Below are 18,779 nucleotides of genomic sequence, written 5' to 3'. Positions count from 1 at the left end.
AGCTAACCTTGCCTGTGAAGACTGAGGCAAAAAAGCATTGAGCACTTCAGCCTTTGACAGTATGACTATAAATCAGATTCCAAATTCAAACCCAGTTGGATTAAGGATAAATCTCTCAGCTTTCTTTTTTGTGGTACCTCAATCTTTTTGGTTCAACCCTCCAGTTAAAAACCCGAAGTTTTGCTCTGTCCATTTCCATTTTACCTGTAGGATCCTGTCCTGTGCAGCTGGGGTTTTGGGTGTTCGAAGGGCGATGCTGTTATTCGTGACATTATATTCAGATAAAAGGGTACTGGAAGCGGAGTTTGTAATTCCAGACTCTTCGGCTGTCTGACGGGCGATCTCACTTGCCTGGCCAACTTTTACTACTTCTTCCAGCTCTGTATCTGAAATCTGTAACAGGAAACTATTATCAAACATTAGCATACATTTGGGAGAATAACATTCTTAACTGCAGGAGTCTAAAACAGCATGGCTTTCACTCCAGTAACAATGGAGATGTCTTCTCCAAGCCAACTCAGCCAACGTCTTCAATCTACTGCATGTTGGTGGAAACGCTATTATTTTTAAAATGTATTTGCTAAACAACCAAACAGTCATAAAAAAACCATATCCTCAAAGAGGCGAAAGACAGAGCTTTGGCAGGTACAGCAAGTGTGATGACAGCATAAGCTTCTCCACACTGTGCTGCCAATATGTCACTGAGGTTGAGACAACAGCTCTGTCCATACCCATTAGTACGGTCTTTCTGCCACCAGAAAATGGTGGTAATTCTGGCGAGGCTGGAACTACACTACTGCCAGTCTCATTTCATACAGGCCACCAAGCAGCACAAGACAACAACTCATGACTCACAGACAGCTTACCTGAGGAGCTGGAAGAACCAGTTTGCTTCTTTTTTTAGTGAACTCTGACACTCCACTGGTTTGAAGGATAGCTGATGGCAAGTCAGATTCTTTTTTCCGTTTCAGATGTTGTTTGTCCTTTTTGCGTTCTCGTCCTTCCTTCTCACTATCACAGGGGACAAGAGTATCATTTACAAAGCTCAGAACTGTTCAGAAAAAAAAGATCCTGTACTCCAGCATATAAAAGGGGAGAGAAAGCACCAGTCTAGACCAACGGTTCTGAACAAAGGTACCACAATGTTAGCACCATTAGGTATGCAAAACCAGGTATTTCATAGGAAGTCAGTGTTGAAACCATTTTGCCTTGTTGTGGCCTTTCTGACTTCTTTGCTTTATTTGTTTTTTTTGACTACAGAAAAATAGTAAAAAGTAAGACTCAGAATTTTCCACAGGAAAAGTTTAAGTCTAAAAAGGGCGAGAACTACTGGTCTGGAGAGTCAGAAGGCCAACAAATGAGAGAGAGACTGCAAGCCAGAGAATACTACATTTGAAAATAGTAGGATTAGGGAAGTGTTTGCTATTTCAGCTGCATTTACTGGAGAACCATTGGTGCAAGAGACCATAATTGTCTGCAGGGAGAGGCAAGAGCACTGAATTAAAAATTCTCACTCCCTCCTTTCCCCAAGAATTTTAATAGAGGCAACTCTTACATATGTTGAAAGCAAGTAAGAATTTCCTCATTCTCTCACAGCTAGTAGAAAGCAGCAAAGGGGGGCAGGAACTTGGGAAATCAGACTTCGAGGAACAGCAAGAGAAACAACAGCTAAAGTTTTCTGTGGGAGGTGGGGGTAGCATTAGCAGGGCACAGATCCAAGTTTGAATTCATATGCTACATATATCACTTTTTATAAACAACAGTTGAATCAGGGGCTATAATTCCATCAAGAATTGCTGGTGGAGCCGCTTGTGTTTCCTTCTCATGGTTCACAGCCATGAAAACCTCTTGCAAGAATTACAGCTCTGGTAATTCACAGCCTTTCTGCAATTTACGCAGTACCTAGCAGGTTGCCTGCACTGCCAATAGTTAAAACAGAAATTAATTAGTTCAAAGTCTGTAAATCACATTAGATGGACTGCTGGATCTGTTCTCAATAAATAGCACTTGACAGATGCAACTGGGGACCAAATTATACAAGCAAAAATATCAGCTTGCCAGTTAACTCTGCATTTGACAATGTGTATGTAATTTCTCAACTGAAGGTTGTCAGAAAAAGAAAACTGTAAAAAACTTAAGCAGATTCTAACTATGTTATAATCACATCAAGTGACAGAAAGATATTAAAACAGCTTGCTCAAAGTGTTGCCAACACAGAAGTCAGAGCAATTAAAAGAAAGCTGTGCCTTGTAGGAAGAAAGACGATGAAATGTAATGGATCAAGACTTTGTTTATTGATGTAAAAAAAAATGAGATAGAACTGCCTGATGCAGGTGATTAACACCTTTCACTGGTTATCATGCAATTCTTCAATGTTTGAAAAATTTGGTTCAGGAGAGTAAAAAAAGTTTGAGGGGCCTCATCTGAATGCCCGGTTAACATTCTCCCACAATGTAAATGGACACAAAAATTAGCATGCTCATTAGTATTAAGAGCCTGGGAAGTGAAAAGGACTAACACTAAGTACAGTTAACTGGCACAAACCCCAGCGTGGAACGCAATGTTTTGCCTCAGGGAGCCAAAGACTAAAAAGCGTGACTTTGAATGTTCAAAGCAAACTTACGATCTTAGTTCCCCATCAAGATCTTGCTGACGTAGCTTCCTGAAGTCTGCATCCAGCGACTGGTAATTTTCCTCTGACGTATCATAAAAACCGGGGGCAGGCTTCTTTTCAAATGGGATTTCTGCATTATAATCCACACCTCTTTTCTTTTTTCTTTTCTTCTGGATCTCAATCCCTGCAGCTCGCAATTCCCGTCTCTTCTGGAGAGCCGCAAGGCGTCTAAGGAAATGCAGCGGACATTACAGGATTTCAATGGAAATGCTATCATTTTAACAACAGCTATGACTTAAGTACAAATGCTGTTATTTACTAAAACTTGACAGATCAGGGGTTGGCAACCTACAGCCTATGGGCTGGATCTGGCCTGCAAAGCTGCGACTTTGGTGGCATTTGATGGAGGGGAGCTCTGCCTTTGCCATACCACAGCTGGGCAGTGGGGAGAAACAGCAGAGGTCCTAGTGCCAGCCCACCTCAGACCTGAGCTGAATAATTTTGGCCCCACATTGCCAATCTCTATGACAGAGCATAACTAAATTACATTCTTACTACATCAACACCTAGATGATCCATTTAGGCCTACAGACCCACTGCCCCAGGTACTGAGCAAATACATACAAAATCCCTCCCAGGGAGAGATTATAGTTCAAGGCCCTGATCCTGCAAAGACTTAAGCCTGTGCTTAAACTCTGTGCTTTTGTCACACTGAAGTCAATGCACACAATCCTGTAATATAAAACATGCATGTATTTAGTTTCTGCAGGATGATGGTTTAAGACAAGTGCAGGTGGAGGGTGAGAGAGGAATATGCCAAGTCTATACTGGCCCCCACCTTTTCTCACACACAGAGTTTGTCGGGGGTGGGGGGGGGTTTGTGGGTTTTTTTTTTAATAATTTTAAAAATATGACAGGGCACCTGATCCAAATTTTCCTTCAAAGATGGCCAGTTTGCGTCTTTCTTTATGTTATCTCAGTAGAAGTGGGCTGAAGTGATGCTGAAGTTGGAAAGAACAGTGGATTCACAAATCCACTAGGGGAGGGAGATCTACGTTTGCAGGTCATGAGAAGAAACTGAAATCCCAGCGAGTCACAGAAATAGACAAGGGAGCATGGTGGATAGCATTGTGCTTACCTAGCTTCTTCCAGCTGCTTCTCTCTTGCTTTCCGCTTGGCTTTCTTTCCCTGAGTATTAGCCAGACGAGCTCTAGCTTCTGACAGCATTTCAAGCTCATCTGCAAGAATGCAGAGAAAAAAGGTTACCAACCCTTCCACTTCATGTTGAATAAGAAGGGCCAATAACAGAACAGAAAGAAACTCTTTAGAAGCTGAAATATCGGTGTGCTGGTCTGAGCACCACGGGCCTTCTACGTTCTTTTTCTCAACATAGTTTGCAAACCAATTCTCAACTGGGGCCAAGATTTTCAAGGGAAAAAATCAGAATGTTGGATGTATTTAATGAATTGGGGGATGGGACAGGATGGGACTGATTATACAAAATGCAGCACATGCATACTAGAAGGAGAGATTGAGTAGCCCAGGATAATAAAGAACACTCCCATTTATATTTAAACCTAGACAATAAGAGATGACTTCCCAAATAGATTCATGGAATCCTATTCCCACGCTTACTAGTCATCACTAATACCATAGGCGAGGTGTTGGGGGCAACATAGGGGGACACTTGCCCTCCCAGATTTCTGTGCTGACAGCAGGCCATGGGGCTGCAGCCTGGCTGGAGCAATGGCTCAGCAGCAGTGAAGTTGCAGTGGCAGTGCAATTTCTGTGCCAACGACAGGGTGTGGGGCTGCAGCCCAGCTGGACCCGCTGCCCAGCAGCAGCAAAAGTGGCAGCGCAGAGTTGTGCCCTCTCACTGCAGTGGCGGCACAGAGTTGTGACCCCACACTGGCAGCACTGACATGTCACCTATGTCTACTACTGTTACTATAACAAGCACCAATATGAATCCCTCTGAAGTCAAGTAACAATTTATTTATGAGACATACAAAAAAACCTAGAACTCTTGGTTCCAAAATGGTATCTTTTATTAGACCAACTGGGAAATTGCAAGAAAACTGTCCTTTTCTGCAATTTTCTTGCAATTTCCCAGTTGGTCTAATAAAAGATATCATTTTGGAACCAAGAGTTCTAGTTTTTTGTATGCCTTCTTGTCTCAAACCAACCCGGCTACCAAGTACACTCCTGAAATTATTTATAAGGAATTGGACATGAAAGCATGGCAGATATAAGAATGATTCTGGGAGGAAAGGTAGAAGTCCAAACAAAGGAAAAACAGCCAAGGAAACAGAAAACAATGGAAGAGAGGGAAGGGGGTAGGCCATCTACCCACTGGAGGAAGAGACAGCATGAGAATGAAGGACAGAAAACAGGAAGCTAAAAGACCAAGAGGTCAGATACAAAGCACGAGATAAAAACTAGGAGGAGCACAGATAGATGTCTATGAAGAAGCAAAGTGCAGAAAAGTCAAACAGAAGTCAAGGAAACTGAATTGTTCAAAAACACCGATACATGTTAATAACTTACCTTCATCCATATCAATGGGGTCTGGCCGGGCTGGTTTGGTCTCTGGATTTGGATCAATTTCTCCAGGTTTAAGTTTTCGAGGATCATCTGCAGTTTCTTCCTCATTATCTCTCTGAGCAGCTTTGTCCCTGAAAAGTAGATTAGCAAAATCAGATGAGACAATTCACTTTATACATTGGAAGAACACACAAAACTCTCTCCAAAGCCCATGACAGCAGCCCCAGAAGAGTTAAGCCAGTAGCTCATGACTGTTATGTAACTGTTAATTGCAGTGAAGAACTGCAAGTGCTGACAACACTGGTATTTCAGCTACTGGAACACAGGTGTTTGACATTAATAAAGATAACCAAAAGAAGAATGAACAAAGCAATTTGAACAATTCAGCACCAACAAAAGAAAACAAGAGTGAGCTCACTTGTTAATGGCTATGCATGGAAAGGAACTGATTATGAAAAACTGTTGCAGAACGCACAACTGAGTATCTCACTTACTTTCTTTAACCACCGATGCCTATGGCAGCACCAGTAGCAGCTTACAGAATAAGGAAACTAGGGCTATCTGCTCCATCTTCCCTGTTGGCTCATTGGAAACCGCTCCAGCGCACCGTGATGAAGCAGCATCCACCCACTTCCACACACATGCAAACAGGCCCAAAAGCCAGATAAGCTCAGGTTCAAGCAAAAGTTGAAAAATGGCTGCAACGTCAGGAAACCCATTTGTAGCAAAATGCAAAGAAAATGGGCATGTCAGTGCCTTTCCTGCTCTTTCCAAGTACCAAGAGCCATCCCCATCAAGCTAGGTGGCTCACCCTAGCAGAATACCACTCTTAGAGGTAAAGCCCACTGGAAACCCCTCCAGCTGTAACAGCAGGGAAGAGAAAAAAAAGGCCTTCACACAGCCAGATGCCTACTGTCATCAGCATAGTAAGCTACAAAGGGTTTCATGCTGTGCCTTTTTAGCACAACAGAGTCACTTACAGCAGAAATTCATAGTGTTCCAAGCATTGTGCAGCTGTTCTTCCAATGATTGGGGCGATGGTCCTCCACTGGGTTGGCATTAGCTTGGCTAAATGTAACAGTTTCTCCTCCTCTTCCCGGGACCACTCAGTCTTTTTGATGCTTGGGTCCAGCCACTCGTACCTGTTACACAGTGGATAAATTAAAAAGGGCACTTCCAAGATACTTACTTATGAACTGCCACTGCTCGGATGGAGTTTCATAATCACATCACAGTTATTTCCAATCTGTGCTTTGAATAAAAGTGTCCATATAAACACAGCACTTTCACACACAGAAAAAGCTCCAGAAATGTTGTCCTGTTTTCTCAGTTACTCTCATCTTCTCTCATCCCTGCCATCTTACTTTGTCAGCAACCAAGACTCAGTAATCTAGTCCATAACTAGTAATTGGACCTTAATATATGACATCCAAATGATTACAAGAGGTTCGTTGGAGTCTTGATCCTGTACCATCTGAACCATTCAGATTTCATGAGCACTATAACTAAGCAAAACAAAGTGCACATGTTTAAGTACAAACACAGTAAAGCAAAATAAAAAAAGCAAAGGCTATGGTCCTGCAGCCAAAATTTATTGCAGAAAATGCACTTAAAATGACCTTATTTAATGAATATTTGACAAATATCATCACACTCACAAAAAACAATTTGATTTAGTCCAATAATTTGCATTTTTAAACAAGTTATTTGCATACTGTGCAGTTATTGCTATAATCTGCAATTTGAATAGTTTTCTACTTTTGCTCATAGTCCTTTTAAAGAATAAGTCCTTGCAATACCTTCAGGAAATGTAACCAATTAAAAATTTTGAAACTATTTCTTCTTCCGCTAGACCTGAACCAATAGGAAACTCAACAGTGACCTTTTAAATTCATTAATGAATGATCTTTGTCTTTGAATGCCAGTAATGGCTTTTGTCTTCTCCGCTTACCATCTGGCTTTGCACTGTTTTGCTGACTTTCTATGCAACAAAGAAGCAATCCGAGACCACTGGTTTTTGCCATATTTCATTACAGCTGCTTTAAGAATTTCATCCTTAAAAAGAGAAATAGTTGTTATTACTATGGGTCAGTAGTAAATTTTATCAGAGCCAAATGCTCACTTGCAACTCAATAGGGAAATGCAGACAAGGCTTCAGCAAGGGTTAACACCTGAAGGTAGATGTGATTAATGAAGTGAAAATAGTGACAGTCATTTATTCTGAGTATACGACAGCATTTGGGGAACAGTCAGTCTCACCATTTCTCCTGTATAGTTAATTTCCATTGTTTGTGTGGGTCTTTCAAGGAGCAAGAACATCCTATTTTTAAAAAATTCTCACCCGTGTAAATATCATGAAAATCAGGGCAGGTATACAGCTAAAACGGACTACTTTTTTTAAGCAGTCTTTTTTTCAAGATGATGGTGTCTTTATTTTTCAGGACTGTAGTACCTGACAGTTCAAGTCATGGGTCAGAACTCCACCGTGCTAGATGCTGTACAAATGCAGAGCAAAACTAGAAGCTTCAGGGATGCAACACAAATTACACAAACTTATCCCAGCTTGCCCGCACCAGGTCTGTACTAGTAGAGCTAGTGGTTCACATGCTTATATTTGCCCCTTAGGCCTACAGTAAACTTTTGTTCTCCTATAAGTGATTTAGTAAGCTATGGGAGAGGCAAAGATTTTTTGGGGGTGATTCCTTTTACTGGACAGCTGAATAGCTGGGATAAAGTTAGACGAGCTTTCAAATGCTCAAAAGCTGAAAAGCTTGTTACCCCTTTTGAGACTTTCCTGGGGGCAGAAGACAATGCTTTCCTAAATAACTGAGTGGAAACCAGAAGTCTTATTTTGTGCAGCGAAAAGCACACAAGGGGGCCATAAAAAGTGCAGTCTATGAAGTGCTCTATCGCTATTTGCTACAGCTTTGTCTAAGGATATGGTGGGGCAAAATGGAAGGGCATCCACTGTTGACAACAGACAGCTGGGGTCAACATATATTCAGCACCAGTTCAGCAGCTAATGGTGCCGATGGCAGGTAAATCTTCCTAACACTGAAAAGCCCTTCCAAAGTGTGTTCTGGCTTTAATGGGAGGCTGATGAGTTTTGGTGCAGGGTATTTCAGGAGAATATTAAGTATTTAATATGAAACATGCTCTACAGATTTACTTTCATAAGCCTCAGATTCCCTTTTCTTGGTAGTTTTTATTTCTTTGCTGGCGGTTGGTAACACAGGGCCCTTCTAGATATTGAGATAAAGGTGTGATGGGATCTGATGCATGATCCATACTATCATGTGTCCTGCCACACCAGACATACATGGCAGGAAGCATGACTGTGGGATTCAACATCAGATCCAATCATGCCTTACTGCTTATGCAGGGGGACCCTGACATCATGATGCCCGACTTCTCCTCCACTGACAAGTGGCAAGCTCCCGTGGCAGTGACCCCTGCAGCTGACGGGGCTCACAGCTGTGACAATGCGTGGGACACTGCCATGACTGCAACTCCAGCAGCTGCAGGGCTTGCAGCGTGCATGGTGCACAGCTGAGCCCCGTCACAGGGGTGGCCACATGTTCAACTAATGGCGCGATAAGAACAAGTCACGAAGCAACGGCACATATTTTATAAAATAATTTCATGACTTATTCCTCCTTTTACCACACCACTAATTTATGAAGCATGTGGCCAGGTCACCACTTCAAACACGATTCCCTGGTCAATTGTGTCTTAAGGGTCATGTGTAGCGGGGGCGGGGGCCCATGGGTGCAATTAACTCTGTGACAGTGAAACAGTCACAGCAGCTTTTTATCGTGACAAATCATTTGCTTCGTGTCAATCATCCAATGATGAGACCCCAAAGCCTCTATGCCAGGGGTGGGCAGAATGCGGCCCGCCAGGACATTCTATCTGACCCGTGGGGGCCCTAAATAATTTAGAAAATTAAGGGGGTGGCGGGGTGGAGGGAGGATCCCTGAAGATGAGAGATTATTTGTGCTTCGCCCCAAGATAAGCAGCACGAAGGCTGCTTAGGCAGGAGCTGAACCAGGGGACTTCTCTTGGCAGAGGGCTGCTTTGCGGCTTCTTACTCCATATACCACCACCCCAAAGGAGGGAGACGGAGAAGTTAAAAACAAAAACTCAAAGCGGGACTAAGAATACCCTAAACTCCCTCGTGAGCCCAGGAAACCTGAGCTGCGTTTGGCCACAAGGAAGGAAAGCAGCCCAGTACAAACACACTCAGTGCATGCGCACGTCTCCCAGCCGCCTCCCCCTATAAGCGCATGCGCAGGACTCCCGGGCCCTTTTCGGCGCATGCGCTCTCGTGTAGAAGCGCCGTCCGTTGACTGGCCCCGTGGGAATCGGGGGGGGTACGGGAAGGGCCTACCTCGGTGTTCCTCCACACCCCGCCTTTAATCATAATCCGCGGCATCTTGGCGGCGAAGTGGAGCGGGCTTCGCAGCGGAGAGAACCGGGGCGGGCGCGGGAGAGACGCCGCCGCCGCCTGCGCGCAGGCCGGGATACGATTCTGCGCGGGCGCAGTGAGGGCAGGCGAGTGTCAGAGCTCTGCGCATGCGCAGCGGAGAATGTCGGCCACCGTTCGCGCATGAGCGGGCACAGAAGGCGGGGGAGAGAGGGGCTGAGGCGCGGAGCGAATCTAGCGCCCCCTGGCGCGCGGAGGTGGTGTTGGCGCGGGGGTCGCTGAAGGGCCACGTGTGTCCGTGCTCTGCCCCGCAGGTTCTCGTGCTCGCAGGCGAGGCTCCCTTGAAACCCTCGCACAAGTGCAAGCCCCAGGGCCCGCGCCATACAGCTGCCCCTGCACTGGCACCAGTGCAGCGTGTGGGTTTGGAGGCCTGGCAACTATAGGGCTACTGCAGACCAGGGGCAGCATTTCTGGCTCCTTGCTGGGGTCGTGGGAGTGGTCAAGGAGCTTGCCCGAGATGAAGATCCCGAGTCTGAAACCCGCCCCCACTGAATGCCCCGTCTGCCCGCTATGGAAACCCATCTTAAAAAGCGTGTTTGCAAGACAAGGGTCTTTGGGGAAATCTGGTATCAGATTTACTCCCCCAAAAAACCTCATCTGCTTACATCCTTAGATCACCACGGCTACAACCTACACCTTTGCAAGACAACGGGTCTGTTCTGATCCACGAGAAACGTGCGGGTGCTGGTCGGGAATGTGCGCTTCGCCCGCGCTGGCATCCTTGTTTGCAACGTACCTTTTCTACGCAAGATCATTTTGTGGAAGTCCTAGAGAAGCGGGGCTGGAAGGGACCTCTGGACGTCACCTAGTCCAACCCCCTGCCTGAGGCAGGATTGTCCCTATCCAAAGCTTCCTGTGCAAAGCCGTCATCTAAATAAACTTAGTACAATTACTGTCAATCCTGACGTGACACAAGATGTAACACCCTAACTTGCCAGAGGTGCAAGAATGCAATCTGGGGCATTGGGCCAATGTCCTTTAATAAAAGGTTGTTAACATTTGCTCAAGACATCCCAGGGAGAGCCACATCCCCTGCTAGAGAAAGGCAATCCCTCCGTCCCTCTCAGTCTATACCAATCTGACCTTGGGGTAAAATTCCTTCCTGACCTCAAATATGACCATTGGTCTGACCCTGAGCAGAGGGGCAAGACCAGGAACTTCTGGCTTTGGTCTCAGCAGAAACATTAGCACATCCCAGCCAAAATCCTCAGCCTTGCCTGTAGCCAACACCCAATGCCTTAGAGAGGCTTAAACACATCCTGACACATGTAGCAGTAAGGAGGGGAGCAGATTAGGGGATTCTTAGTATTACTTTCTTCTAATTTCTACCTCTGTTGGGATAATCGTATCAAGTAAGCCACCCTAAGCAACCCCTGCCATTAGAAATCCCCTGGTTCAGCCCCTGCTTAAGCAATCTTGCCACTGCACATCCTGGACATGCAAATAATGTCTACTATTGTATCTACTAATGTCTACTATTGTATCCAGAGTAAAGGGCCCAGTGGTTGGTCCCTCAAGCTGTATTTCTATTAGGAAAGGAAATAGCCACTGCTTTGCTGAGCAGCCTTTGTACACTCAGTTTTAGAGGGACAGTTAAAAAAAACCCTGATAAAATGAAGTAGCTTGAAATCAGTTTGTGATCACTGCAGCACAGAAGCATTTTGAAAAATTTCAGGGTATTCCAAGATACTGCTTTACAATGGTTATTAAAATCTTACAATTATTACAGTATTCATTGCATTTTGAAGAAGCCATATTAACAGCCTCTGTTTATAAAGGCAAAGCTGTAAATACTTCAATGGCTAACACTGCATTTTACCAACTTTTGAGCTAAGGTTATTTTAACACATTTAAGACTTTAATACTGGAAATGTACATCAAAACCATGTACATTATCTGAACACAATTCTATACAAACTGATGAATAGAGATGCAGCACATTTCCATTATTTATCTTTTCCATAGCAGAGAATTTTTCAAAAGATATGGGCAGCAATGTAGAACATGAACTTAAGTGTATTTTTCAGAAACAGCAGTCCACGTTTATAACAGATGCAGGAATCAACTTAGTCACCTCTTCTAAAATAATTTACTTTATTTGATCTATAATCCTACATAAACAAAACTCTTCATGGGTTATGAATTTTAGTAAAAAACAAGGTACATGGGAAACAAGCAGTGCTAAGAAAAGTCTCCTTTAAATTACTATTAGCTAAAATAATAAGAAAAAATTAAAAGACCCATACTTTTTCTATGAAATGTTTATGACCTTGGAGAAGATTTTCTGGACTGGGCTGCACAATAACTAGGATAAAAGTGGTGGGCTCGGCTGGAGCCAACCACGCTTTGTAACTTGCGCTTCCAACTTTTTTGGTTGCAAACAAGTTTGGTATTTATCCAGAAACGAGTTTTGAGGATGCTCAGCATCTCACAAAATTAGGCCACTAAAACGGTGGCATGCAAAATATAGACGATTATTTCTGTCAGGCTGCCTGAAAAGTAAACAAGCATCAAAAGATGCATTCACATCAGCAATTCTCAACCAGAGTGCTACGAGACACCCGCAGGAGTGCTGCGATGCCACACATTGTACTCTTGCATTAGAGTTCCCTGATAACCCTAAAGCAGGCAGGAGCTGGCTCAGGCTGTAGGTCTTCCCAGTCTGTCCCCGTTCCCACTCGACCTGGAAACAGAGGCATGAGAAAGAGGCGCACAGGTGTAACTGTTCCCGGGAGTGCCAGACTGGGAAGGGCTATAGGAGGAGGTAGCTCCTGCCTGCTTTAGGTTAATCAGAGAGCCCTACACAGGAGGATCACACACAAGTGCCACGGCCATTCCCAGTCTGGCTGTGCAGCAGGTAAGTAGGGCAGTTTTATCTGGAGGCAGCAACATCCGGTTGACAAGCACTGAGGTAAGCTGAGCCAGCAACAACAGTGGTTCTCAACTGGGAATGTCGCCACATTCAAAAAAGCGGTGGAGGGTGACTCTGGAAAGTCTTTCATTTCTCCTCTCCAGGACTGAAAAGGCAAGATGTCAACATGGATCAGTGGCTAGTAATCTATTGACTGGAATGTGTTTACACGTACCCTTTAACCCGCATCGTACATCTCTAAATTGGTGATTGCAATGACCTGGTTCCATAAGTTATTTTCTTAAGTCCGTCCTCTGGACACTGGTATAGAAAACCCCCAGAACAGGGATTGCAACATACAGCAAATGGGAGGAGGGATCCATTTTCAACTAATTTTTCACACAACTCTGCAATTTTTAGTTTGCAAGTTGCTGATGTGCTAGAAAGAATTGGATTAAAAATTATTTCACTTAAATATGTTTTGTCTGCACATCTCAATCATGTGGTACAGAAAAGATCAGCCTAATATAAAGGTGGGGCCTGTGCTGAAAATAAGTACAGGAACTCAAATAGCACCTCACATCCTTGCTCACAAGGCAATGGTAGGTGGTGCAAAAGTGTGTTTATCAATCAGGTAAGCACTTACAGAACAACTCTTTCCTATACCAACCCTGGCCTAGATTTTCACCCTTTTCTTAAACTACATTGGGCTTTTAACAGCTTTGAGTCTTTTTAACACAGCACATGATGGAACTTAAATTAAAAATGTACATGTGTTTTATGCCCGCTTTATGCATCATCCCTTAATTTCCATTCAGTGTACTATAGCCCAGATCCCATGGGTGCTTCCACAATTTTTACCATGGCAACTTTAAAATTGATGACAGTTGGCATAGTGGATGCAGGGCAAAGAACATGTTTGAAATACTGTGAACTTCCTGGAGCTTATAACCCCAAATTTTAATGAATCCTATTTTACTGTCCAGTCTTCAAACACTGCTGATTGATGGTTCTATACAAAACTGAGGATGGAAAGCATTATATTGAACTTCAGGTATCTGCAGGTTTATCCTTGTGCACTTTTATGTGCTTCTTCAAAGCATATTTATCCCTAGTGGAAAACTCACAGGAATTGCAGTGTAACTTCAAATGAGTCAGCAAGTGGCGCTTGAGGTGGCTCGATGTGCGGAAAGCAAGAGCACATTGGTCGCACGTGTACGGCCTTTCACCTGTATGAATTCGCAAGTGTTGCTTCAGGTTTCCACTGTGAGCAGTGGCATAGCCACACTCTTGACACCTGTAGGTTTTGACAGACAGTGGTGATGGCTCTCGGAGCTTGGTACCATCCATATGTGAAACCAGATGCTGCTTGAGGGTTTGCCATTTGTCTGTTGAATAGTCACAGGTTTTACATTTGAAGAGCTCCGTGTTGAAATGCAGGAGCTTGTGTCGATTTAGGTGACTTGTGGTACGAAACTTCTTCTCACAAATATCACAGGCGTGGGGTTTTTCACCTGTGTGAATCATGACGTGGAGCTTAAGGTTACTTAAAACGTATGTCGTGTAATTGCATTCTGCACACTTGTAGTATTGGGCTTGACTTTGTGATGGCAGAGCATTTTTGCTTTCTTTGCCCCTGTAAAGATCCATCGGTTTCTCAAAGCTTTCTGGGCTGAACATGGAGTGGACACGCTCCAAGTCTTCCACAGAACTAAGATCATCTCTTCTTAGAGTTGTGCCCTGAGTTTTACACTGCTTTTTAATACGTTTTGAACTGTTCCTTAAATACAGGTAAGAATCATCATATTTACGACATTCCTGTAAGTGCATGTAGCTATGTCTCCGCAAATGGCTAGAGGTCCGAAACATCTTGCTGCATTCATTACACTCAAATGGTTTTTCACCAGTGTGTGTCCTCAAATGCAGCTTAAGGTTGCTATACATGTAAGTGGCATAATCACAGTGTTGACACCTGAACAGTTTGAAAGAAGTCCTACTGGGTGACCTTGTGGCATTAGGCGTAACACTTTCCAGAGGCTCATAATTTGTAACAATTTCATTACATCCTGGAACTTGTGAATGAGTGACCTCTTGAGACAACTGCGGCAACACAAAATCATGCTGGTAAGTATTAGGAAGATTTTCTAATCCATTGTCTACAATAGACAGATTGTTACTTTGCTGCTGGCTACTTTTGCAAAATTGTGTGTCGAACCTTGTATTCATATCCCTCTGGAGATCACTCTCCTGTTCAAACTCTGATCCTGAAGCTAAGTCCAGGTGCGTTTCATTAACCAAGTGATCATCATCACTATTGTTGGAAGCAGGAGGAGGAATCTGATCCTTTGGGAAATCTCTGTCATCTCCATACGCTTCACTTCTATGACAGTTGTCACCCTCATTCATGTAAGCATAACTTTCAACTCGCTTGTGAAATTTCTTATGAAAGCGTAGGTGTCCTTTAGTGTAAAATACAACGTTACACTGATCACATGTATAACTCTTTGAAGGTCTTTCATTTCTCCTCTCCAGGACTGAAAAGCTGAGGTGTTGACGGACTCTGCACAATTCTTTGCCAGCATGTATACTTCTGTGCCGCTTTAAGCCGCTTGTACTTGTGAATGCTGACTGGCAAAATTCACAGGAATATGGTTTGGCCCCCATATGCATGTAGCTGTGTCTTATCATGCTTGCAAAATACAGCGAGAAAAAATTACAGAACCTGCACTTATACAGCTCATAGCCAGCATGCCAGTACATGTGATTCAGCATATAAGACAAGCTAATGCAGGAATAGTCACACTCAGGACACCGATAAGGCGGTGTGTCTCTATGTCCCTTCACGTGATGAATAAAAACCTTAGGATTTGGTGAAGCAAAGAGACACACTTTGTAAGAAAAAAATGTGGGAGTACCTATCGTTTTAAAATCCCTTCCAATTTTGGTGAAAAATTTCTCATATTTACTTTCCTTTTTCTTATCCAAAGATTGTGCTTGCGCTGTGTTTTTTCCATCTTTTGCAATGTTCGCTTCGTTATATTTTCTTATATATTTTAACCCTGCCTTATGAAATGCAAGGTGGAATTTAAGGTTGACAAAAAAGAAAAAGGTTCTCTGGCAAAAGCAGCATTTGTGTATTTTTTTATCTTGATGCACTGAGTAAACATGTTTCTTTAGAAGATTGGTACATTTATATGCAGAGCTACAAAACCTGCATTTGAAATTCAGCCTCTTCTTATGCTTATATGCAGACAATCTCAGAGAAAGTGCTTTGCTGTTGTACTCATCGTCTAGTAGCAATGTCTCTTCTTGCTGTTTTACATCCAGTTGTTTTACATGTTTTGTAATCACATGAGACATATCAAGATTTTCTGAGCTTCCCATTTCTCTAGAAGATGAAGGTAATGATAGATGAACACGGTCTTCAGAAATAATGGATTCAATACCATTCATTGCTGATTCACCTGCATTTTCTGGCAAATCCTCCAATATAGAAGAGTCTTCATTATCAACCGGGGCAGAAGTATTTTGAACACACTCTCTTTCTTCTACAACATTTAGATCTTCTTGAATGTCATTAAGTTTTCCAGAATTTAGAGTTTCATCTTCAGAACCACGTTCCTTTCTTGATCTGTCTTCAGCTTCATTATTTTTGTTCTTTGAAGGGGAAAGATCTGAAAAGAAAACACATGTGACATTTTACCTGAGTCTCTCACGACCTATCAGGATATGTTATGCCCAGTTATCAACAGCATCAGTGGAGGAGGAGGCAAACAGAGGGAGACGGAAGGCAAAAGCAGAGACTATGTGAGTACTAGCAAGAGCTGTTGTTCAGAATAGAATAGGGAAGGAGTCAGCAACTTCCTTTTGGGTGGGGATCATTTTAATGGAGCTAGCTTGAAAAGCAGGCTGCTTCCAATCTGGCGTGTGTCACCGCTCCACTTATCCCAGCTGTTATATGGGTGAAGCCCCCTACTGCTAAAACACTGCAGAAGTCCCCCAGCTCTGGAGGCCCAATAAAATAGCTCTGTGGGGACAGATCCACCTTGTGAGCCAGTGTGCCAACCCCTGCAAAGGGAATGCTACTAGCTGATGCCATAAAGGGGTAAGATAGTTTCACCATATTTTTACAGCCAGCTGTAACAGCAATGAAACACCACAACACTGAGGAGTGATTTAGTTACCTTTCTTCACAACCTGTATCTCACCCTTCCTGGTGGGCAACGTTTGGTACTAAAATTATGCCCTGAGAAGTATATACAGGGTGTACGTACATAAAATGCTTTGCTGTGCAGCAGACTAATCTACTGCGCAGTAAAGCATCACCATCTACATGTGCACACCATTTACTGCACACTAGATTAGTCTACTGTGGTTGCCAATTTAGTGTGCAGTAGCGCATGTGTAGACTGCTGACCGGGAGGAAATTGCTCCCGATCAGCCCAGACAGCAGTGGGTGAGGAAGCTGTCCCTTCCGCCAGGTAGCTGTTTCCCAGCCCCATGCTCCAATCCACAGACTGGGGCTAGAAAAATGTCCCCAGGTGTTGCTTCCCAGCCCCATTCTCTTATTAGCAGATCAGGACATGGGGTGTGAAAAATGTACCCTCCCCCAGCTGCTGCTTCCCAGCCCCATGCCCTGATCTGCGGATGTAGGGGCTTTACAGAACAGGATGTAGATGTGCCCATAGTATAGGAAAGGTGTTTGGTATGGTTCCTCAAATAATATGGATAACATGTTTGGCCTGCACTATACCTGCGAATTTAGTCCTGGTTGTCTGGGCAGTATGGTGTTTGGTTTTCCCCCAATCCTTTCTATACTATAATTTTACTTTCTTCTGTTTTCTGTTTCTCCATTTTTCTCAACCCTTTCTATGTAACTTAAAAGAGAATTAAGCTTAGGTTTGTCACTATATATTTGCGTATGTTCATATGGGGCTTAGAATTTCACCCACCACCTAGTAATCAGAGGATTAATCCTACTGGCTGCCAAGCATGACAGAGAGGAATAACACGATACTTTCCTCTGCAGCATCTGGGAAAGAGCTAGGTACCAAAAGTATTACCAAGGTACTGCCCTAAATTCTTCCTAGTCTCCCTTTTATATCAGTGTCTAGCCTGGGGCGGGCAATTATATTGGGCGGAGGGCCGCTTACTGAGTTTTGGCAAGCCATCGAGGTCCACATGACAGGCAGCCAGGGGCAAATATATATTAATTTTCTACATTTTTTAGGGGCCCTGCAGGCCAGATAGAATGGCCTGGCGGGCTGCATCCTGCCCGCGGGCCACATTTTGCCCACCCCTGGTCTAGCCAGTGGGTGCCTGATATGAAACTTTCTAATCTTTGCTAGAATTGCTTGGCCCCAGGAGCTGGGAATGGGGGAGGAGAATACTTATAACTGTGCCACCCTCCCAGCTGCAGTGAGGGAGGCAATATTTTGCTACTCACTACACTTTCACTCAGATTTCTGGCTGAGGAAAAGGGGGAGAAGTGTTTCAGCTTCTTTTCCCATACCCTAGCTTTCAGATTTGAATCTCTCAATTATGAACAAATATCAAACCAATATCATTTTAGCTGATGCAGGCTTCTGGAAAACAAAAATGACAGCTAGACTGTGGTCAGTATTCACTCTGCTGAAATGTGTGTGATCTTTCAGCAAGGACAGACACATTGATGCCATCCAGGTATTCAGGAAAGTAGAAGTGCTTTGGTTTGATATTGGTTCATATGTGATAGGCAATCTATACAAACATAAGGGCTGGAAACTGAATTGCAAAAAACCCCCAAAAGCTTAGATTCTGCAAAAAAGTACTGATAGTCTTCCTGGAAAGTTTACAACTTGTTTCAAAGAGGAAGCTTTCAACTCTTCATAGAAATCTTAGAAAGTTAGGGCTGGAGGGGACCTGATGAGGTCATCTAGTCCAACCCCCTGCTCAAAGCAGGACCATCTCCAACTAAGTCATCCCAGACAAAGCTTTTGTCTAACCAGTCTTAAAAACCTCCAAGGATAGAGATTTGACCACCTCTCTAGGTAACCTATTCCAGTGTTTTACTATTCTCCTAGTGAGAAAATTCCTCCTAATATCTAACCTAAACTTCCCTTGCTGCAACTTGAGACCATTGCTCCTTGCTCTGTCATCTGTCACCGCTGAGAGCAGTCCAGCTCCGTCCTCTTGTGAACCCCCCTTCAGGAAGTTGAAGGCTGCTATAAAATCCCCTCAGTCTCCTCTTCTCCAGACTAAATAAACCCAGCTCCCTCAGCCTCTCTTCATAAGTCATGTCCCCT

General features: G+C 43.7%; 2 protein-coding genes across 2 annotated transcripts in view; both read right to left on the bottom strand.

Moving 5' to 3' along the window:
* CDC5L (cell division cycle 5 like) overlaps positions 1-9,707 on the bottom strand; it is a 45,546-nt gene extending 35,839 nt beyond the window's left edge. Inside the window, exons 1-8 of the mRNA XM_006028209.3 lie at positions 9,549-9,707; positions 7,110-7,213; positions 6,139-6,300; positions 5,162-5,289; positions 3,753-3,852; positions 2,624-2,842; positions 867-1,011; positions 205-393 (exon numbers count right to left, since the gene is read on the bottom strand). Coding sequence (XP_006028271.1) covers positions 205-393; positions 867-1,011; positions 2,624-2,842; positions 3,753-3,852; positions 5,162-5,289; positions 6,139-6,300; positions 7,110-7,213; positions 9,549-9,593 — 1,092 coding nt within the window. The 5' untranslated portion in view covers positions 9,594-9,707. The remainder of the gene's footprint in view (positions 1-204; positions 394-866; positions 1,012-2,623; positions 2,843-3,752; positions 3,853-5,161; positions 5,290-6,138; positions 6,301-7,109; positions 7,214-9,548) is intronic.
* Positions 9,708-11,346: 1,639 nt separating this feature from the next.
* The window catches only part of LOC102369312 (zinc finger protein 845-like), a 9,904-nt gene continuing 2,471 nt past the window's right edge, over positions 11,347-18,779 (bottom strand). Inside the window, exon 3 of the mRNA XM_014522070.2 lies at positions 11,347-16,169. Coding sequence (XP_014377556.1) covers positions 13,546-16,169 — 2,624 coding nt within the window. The 3' untranslated portion in view covers positions 11,347-13,545. The remainder of the gene's footprint in view (positions 16,170-18,779) is intronic.

Source organism: Alligator sinensis, unplaced genomic scaffold (assembly GCF_000455745.1).
Source record: "Alligator sinensis unplaced genomic scaffold, ASM45574v1 scaffold1156_1, whole genome shotgun sequence".
Classification (NCBI taxonomy): Eukaryota; Metazoa; Chordata; order Crocodylia; family Alligatoridae; genus Alligator; species Alligator sinensis.
Note: the sequence above shows the minus strand (reverse complement) of the source record. Positions and strands in the feature narration are given on the sequence as shown.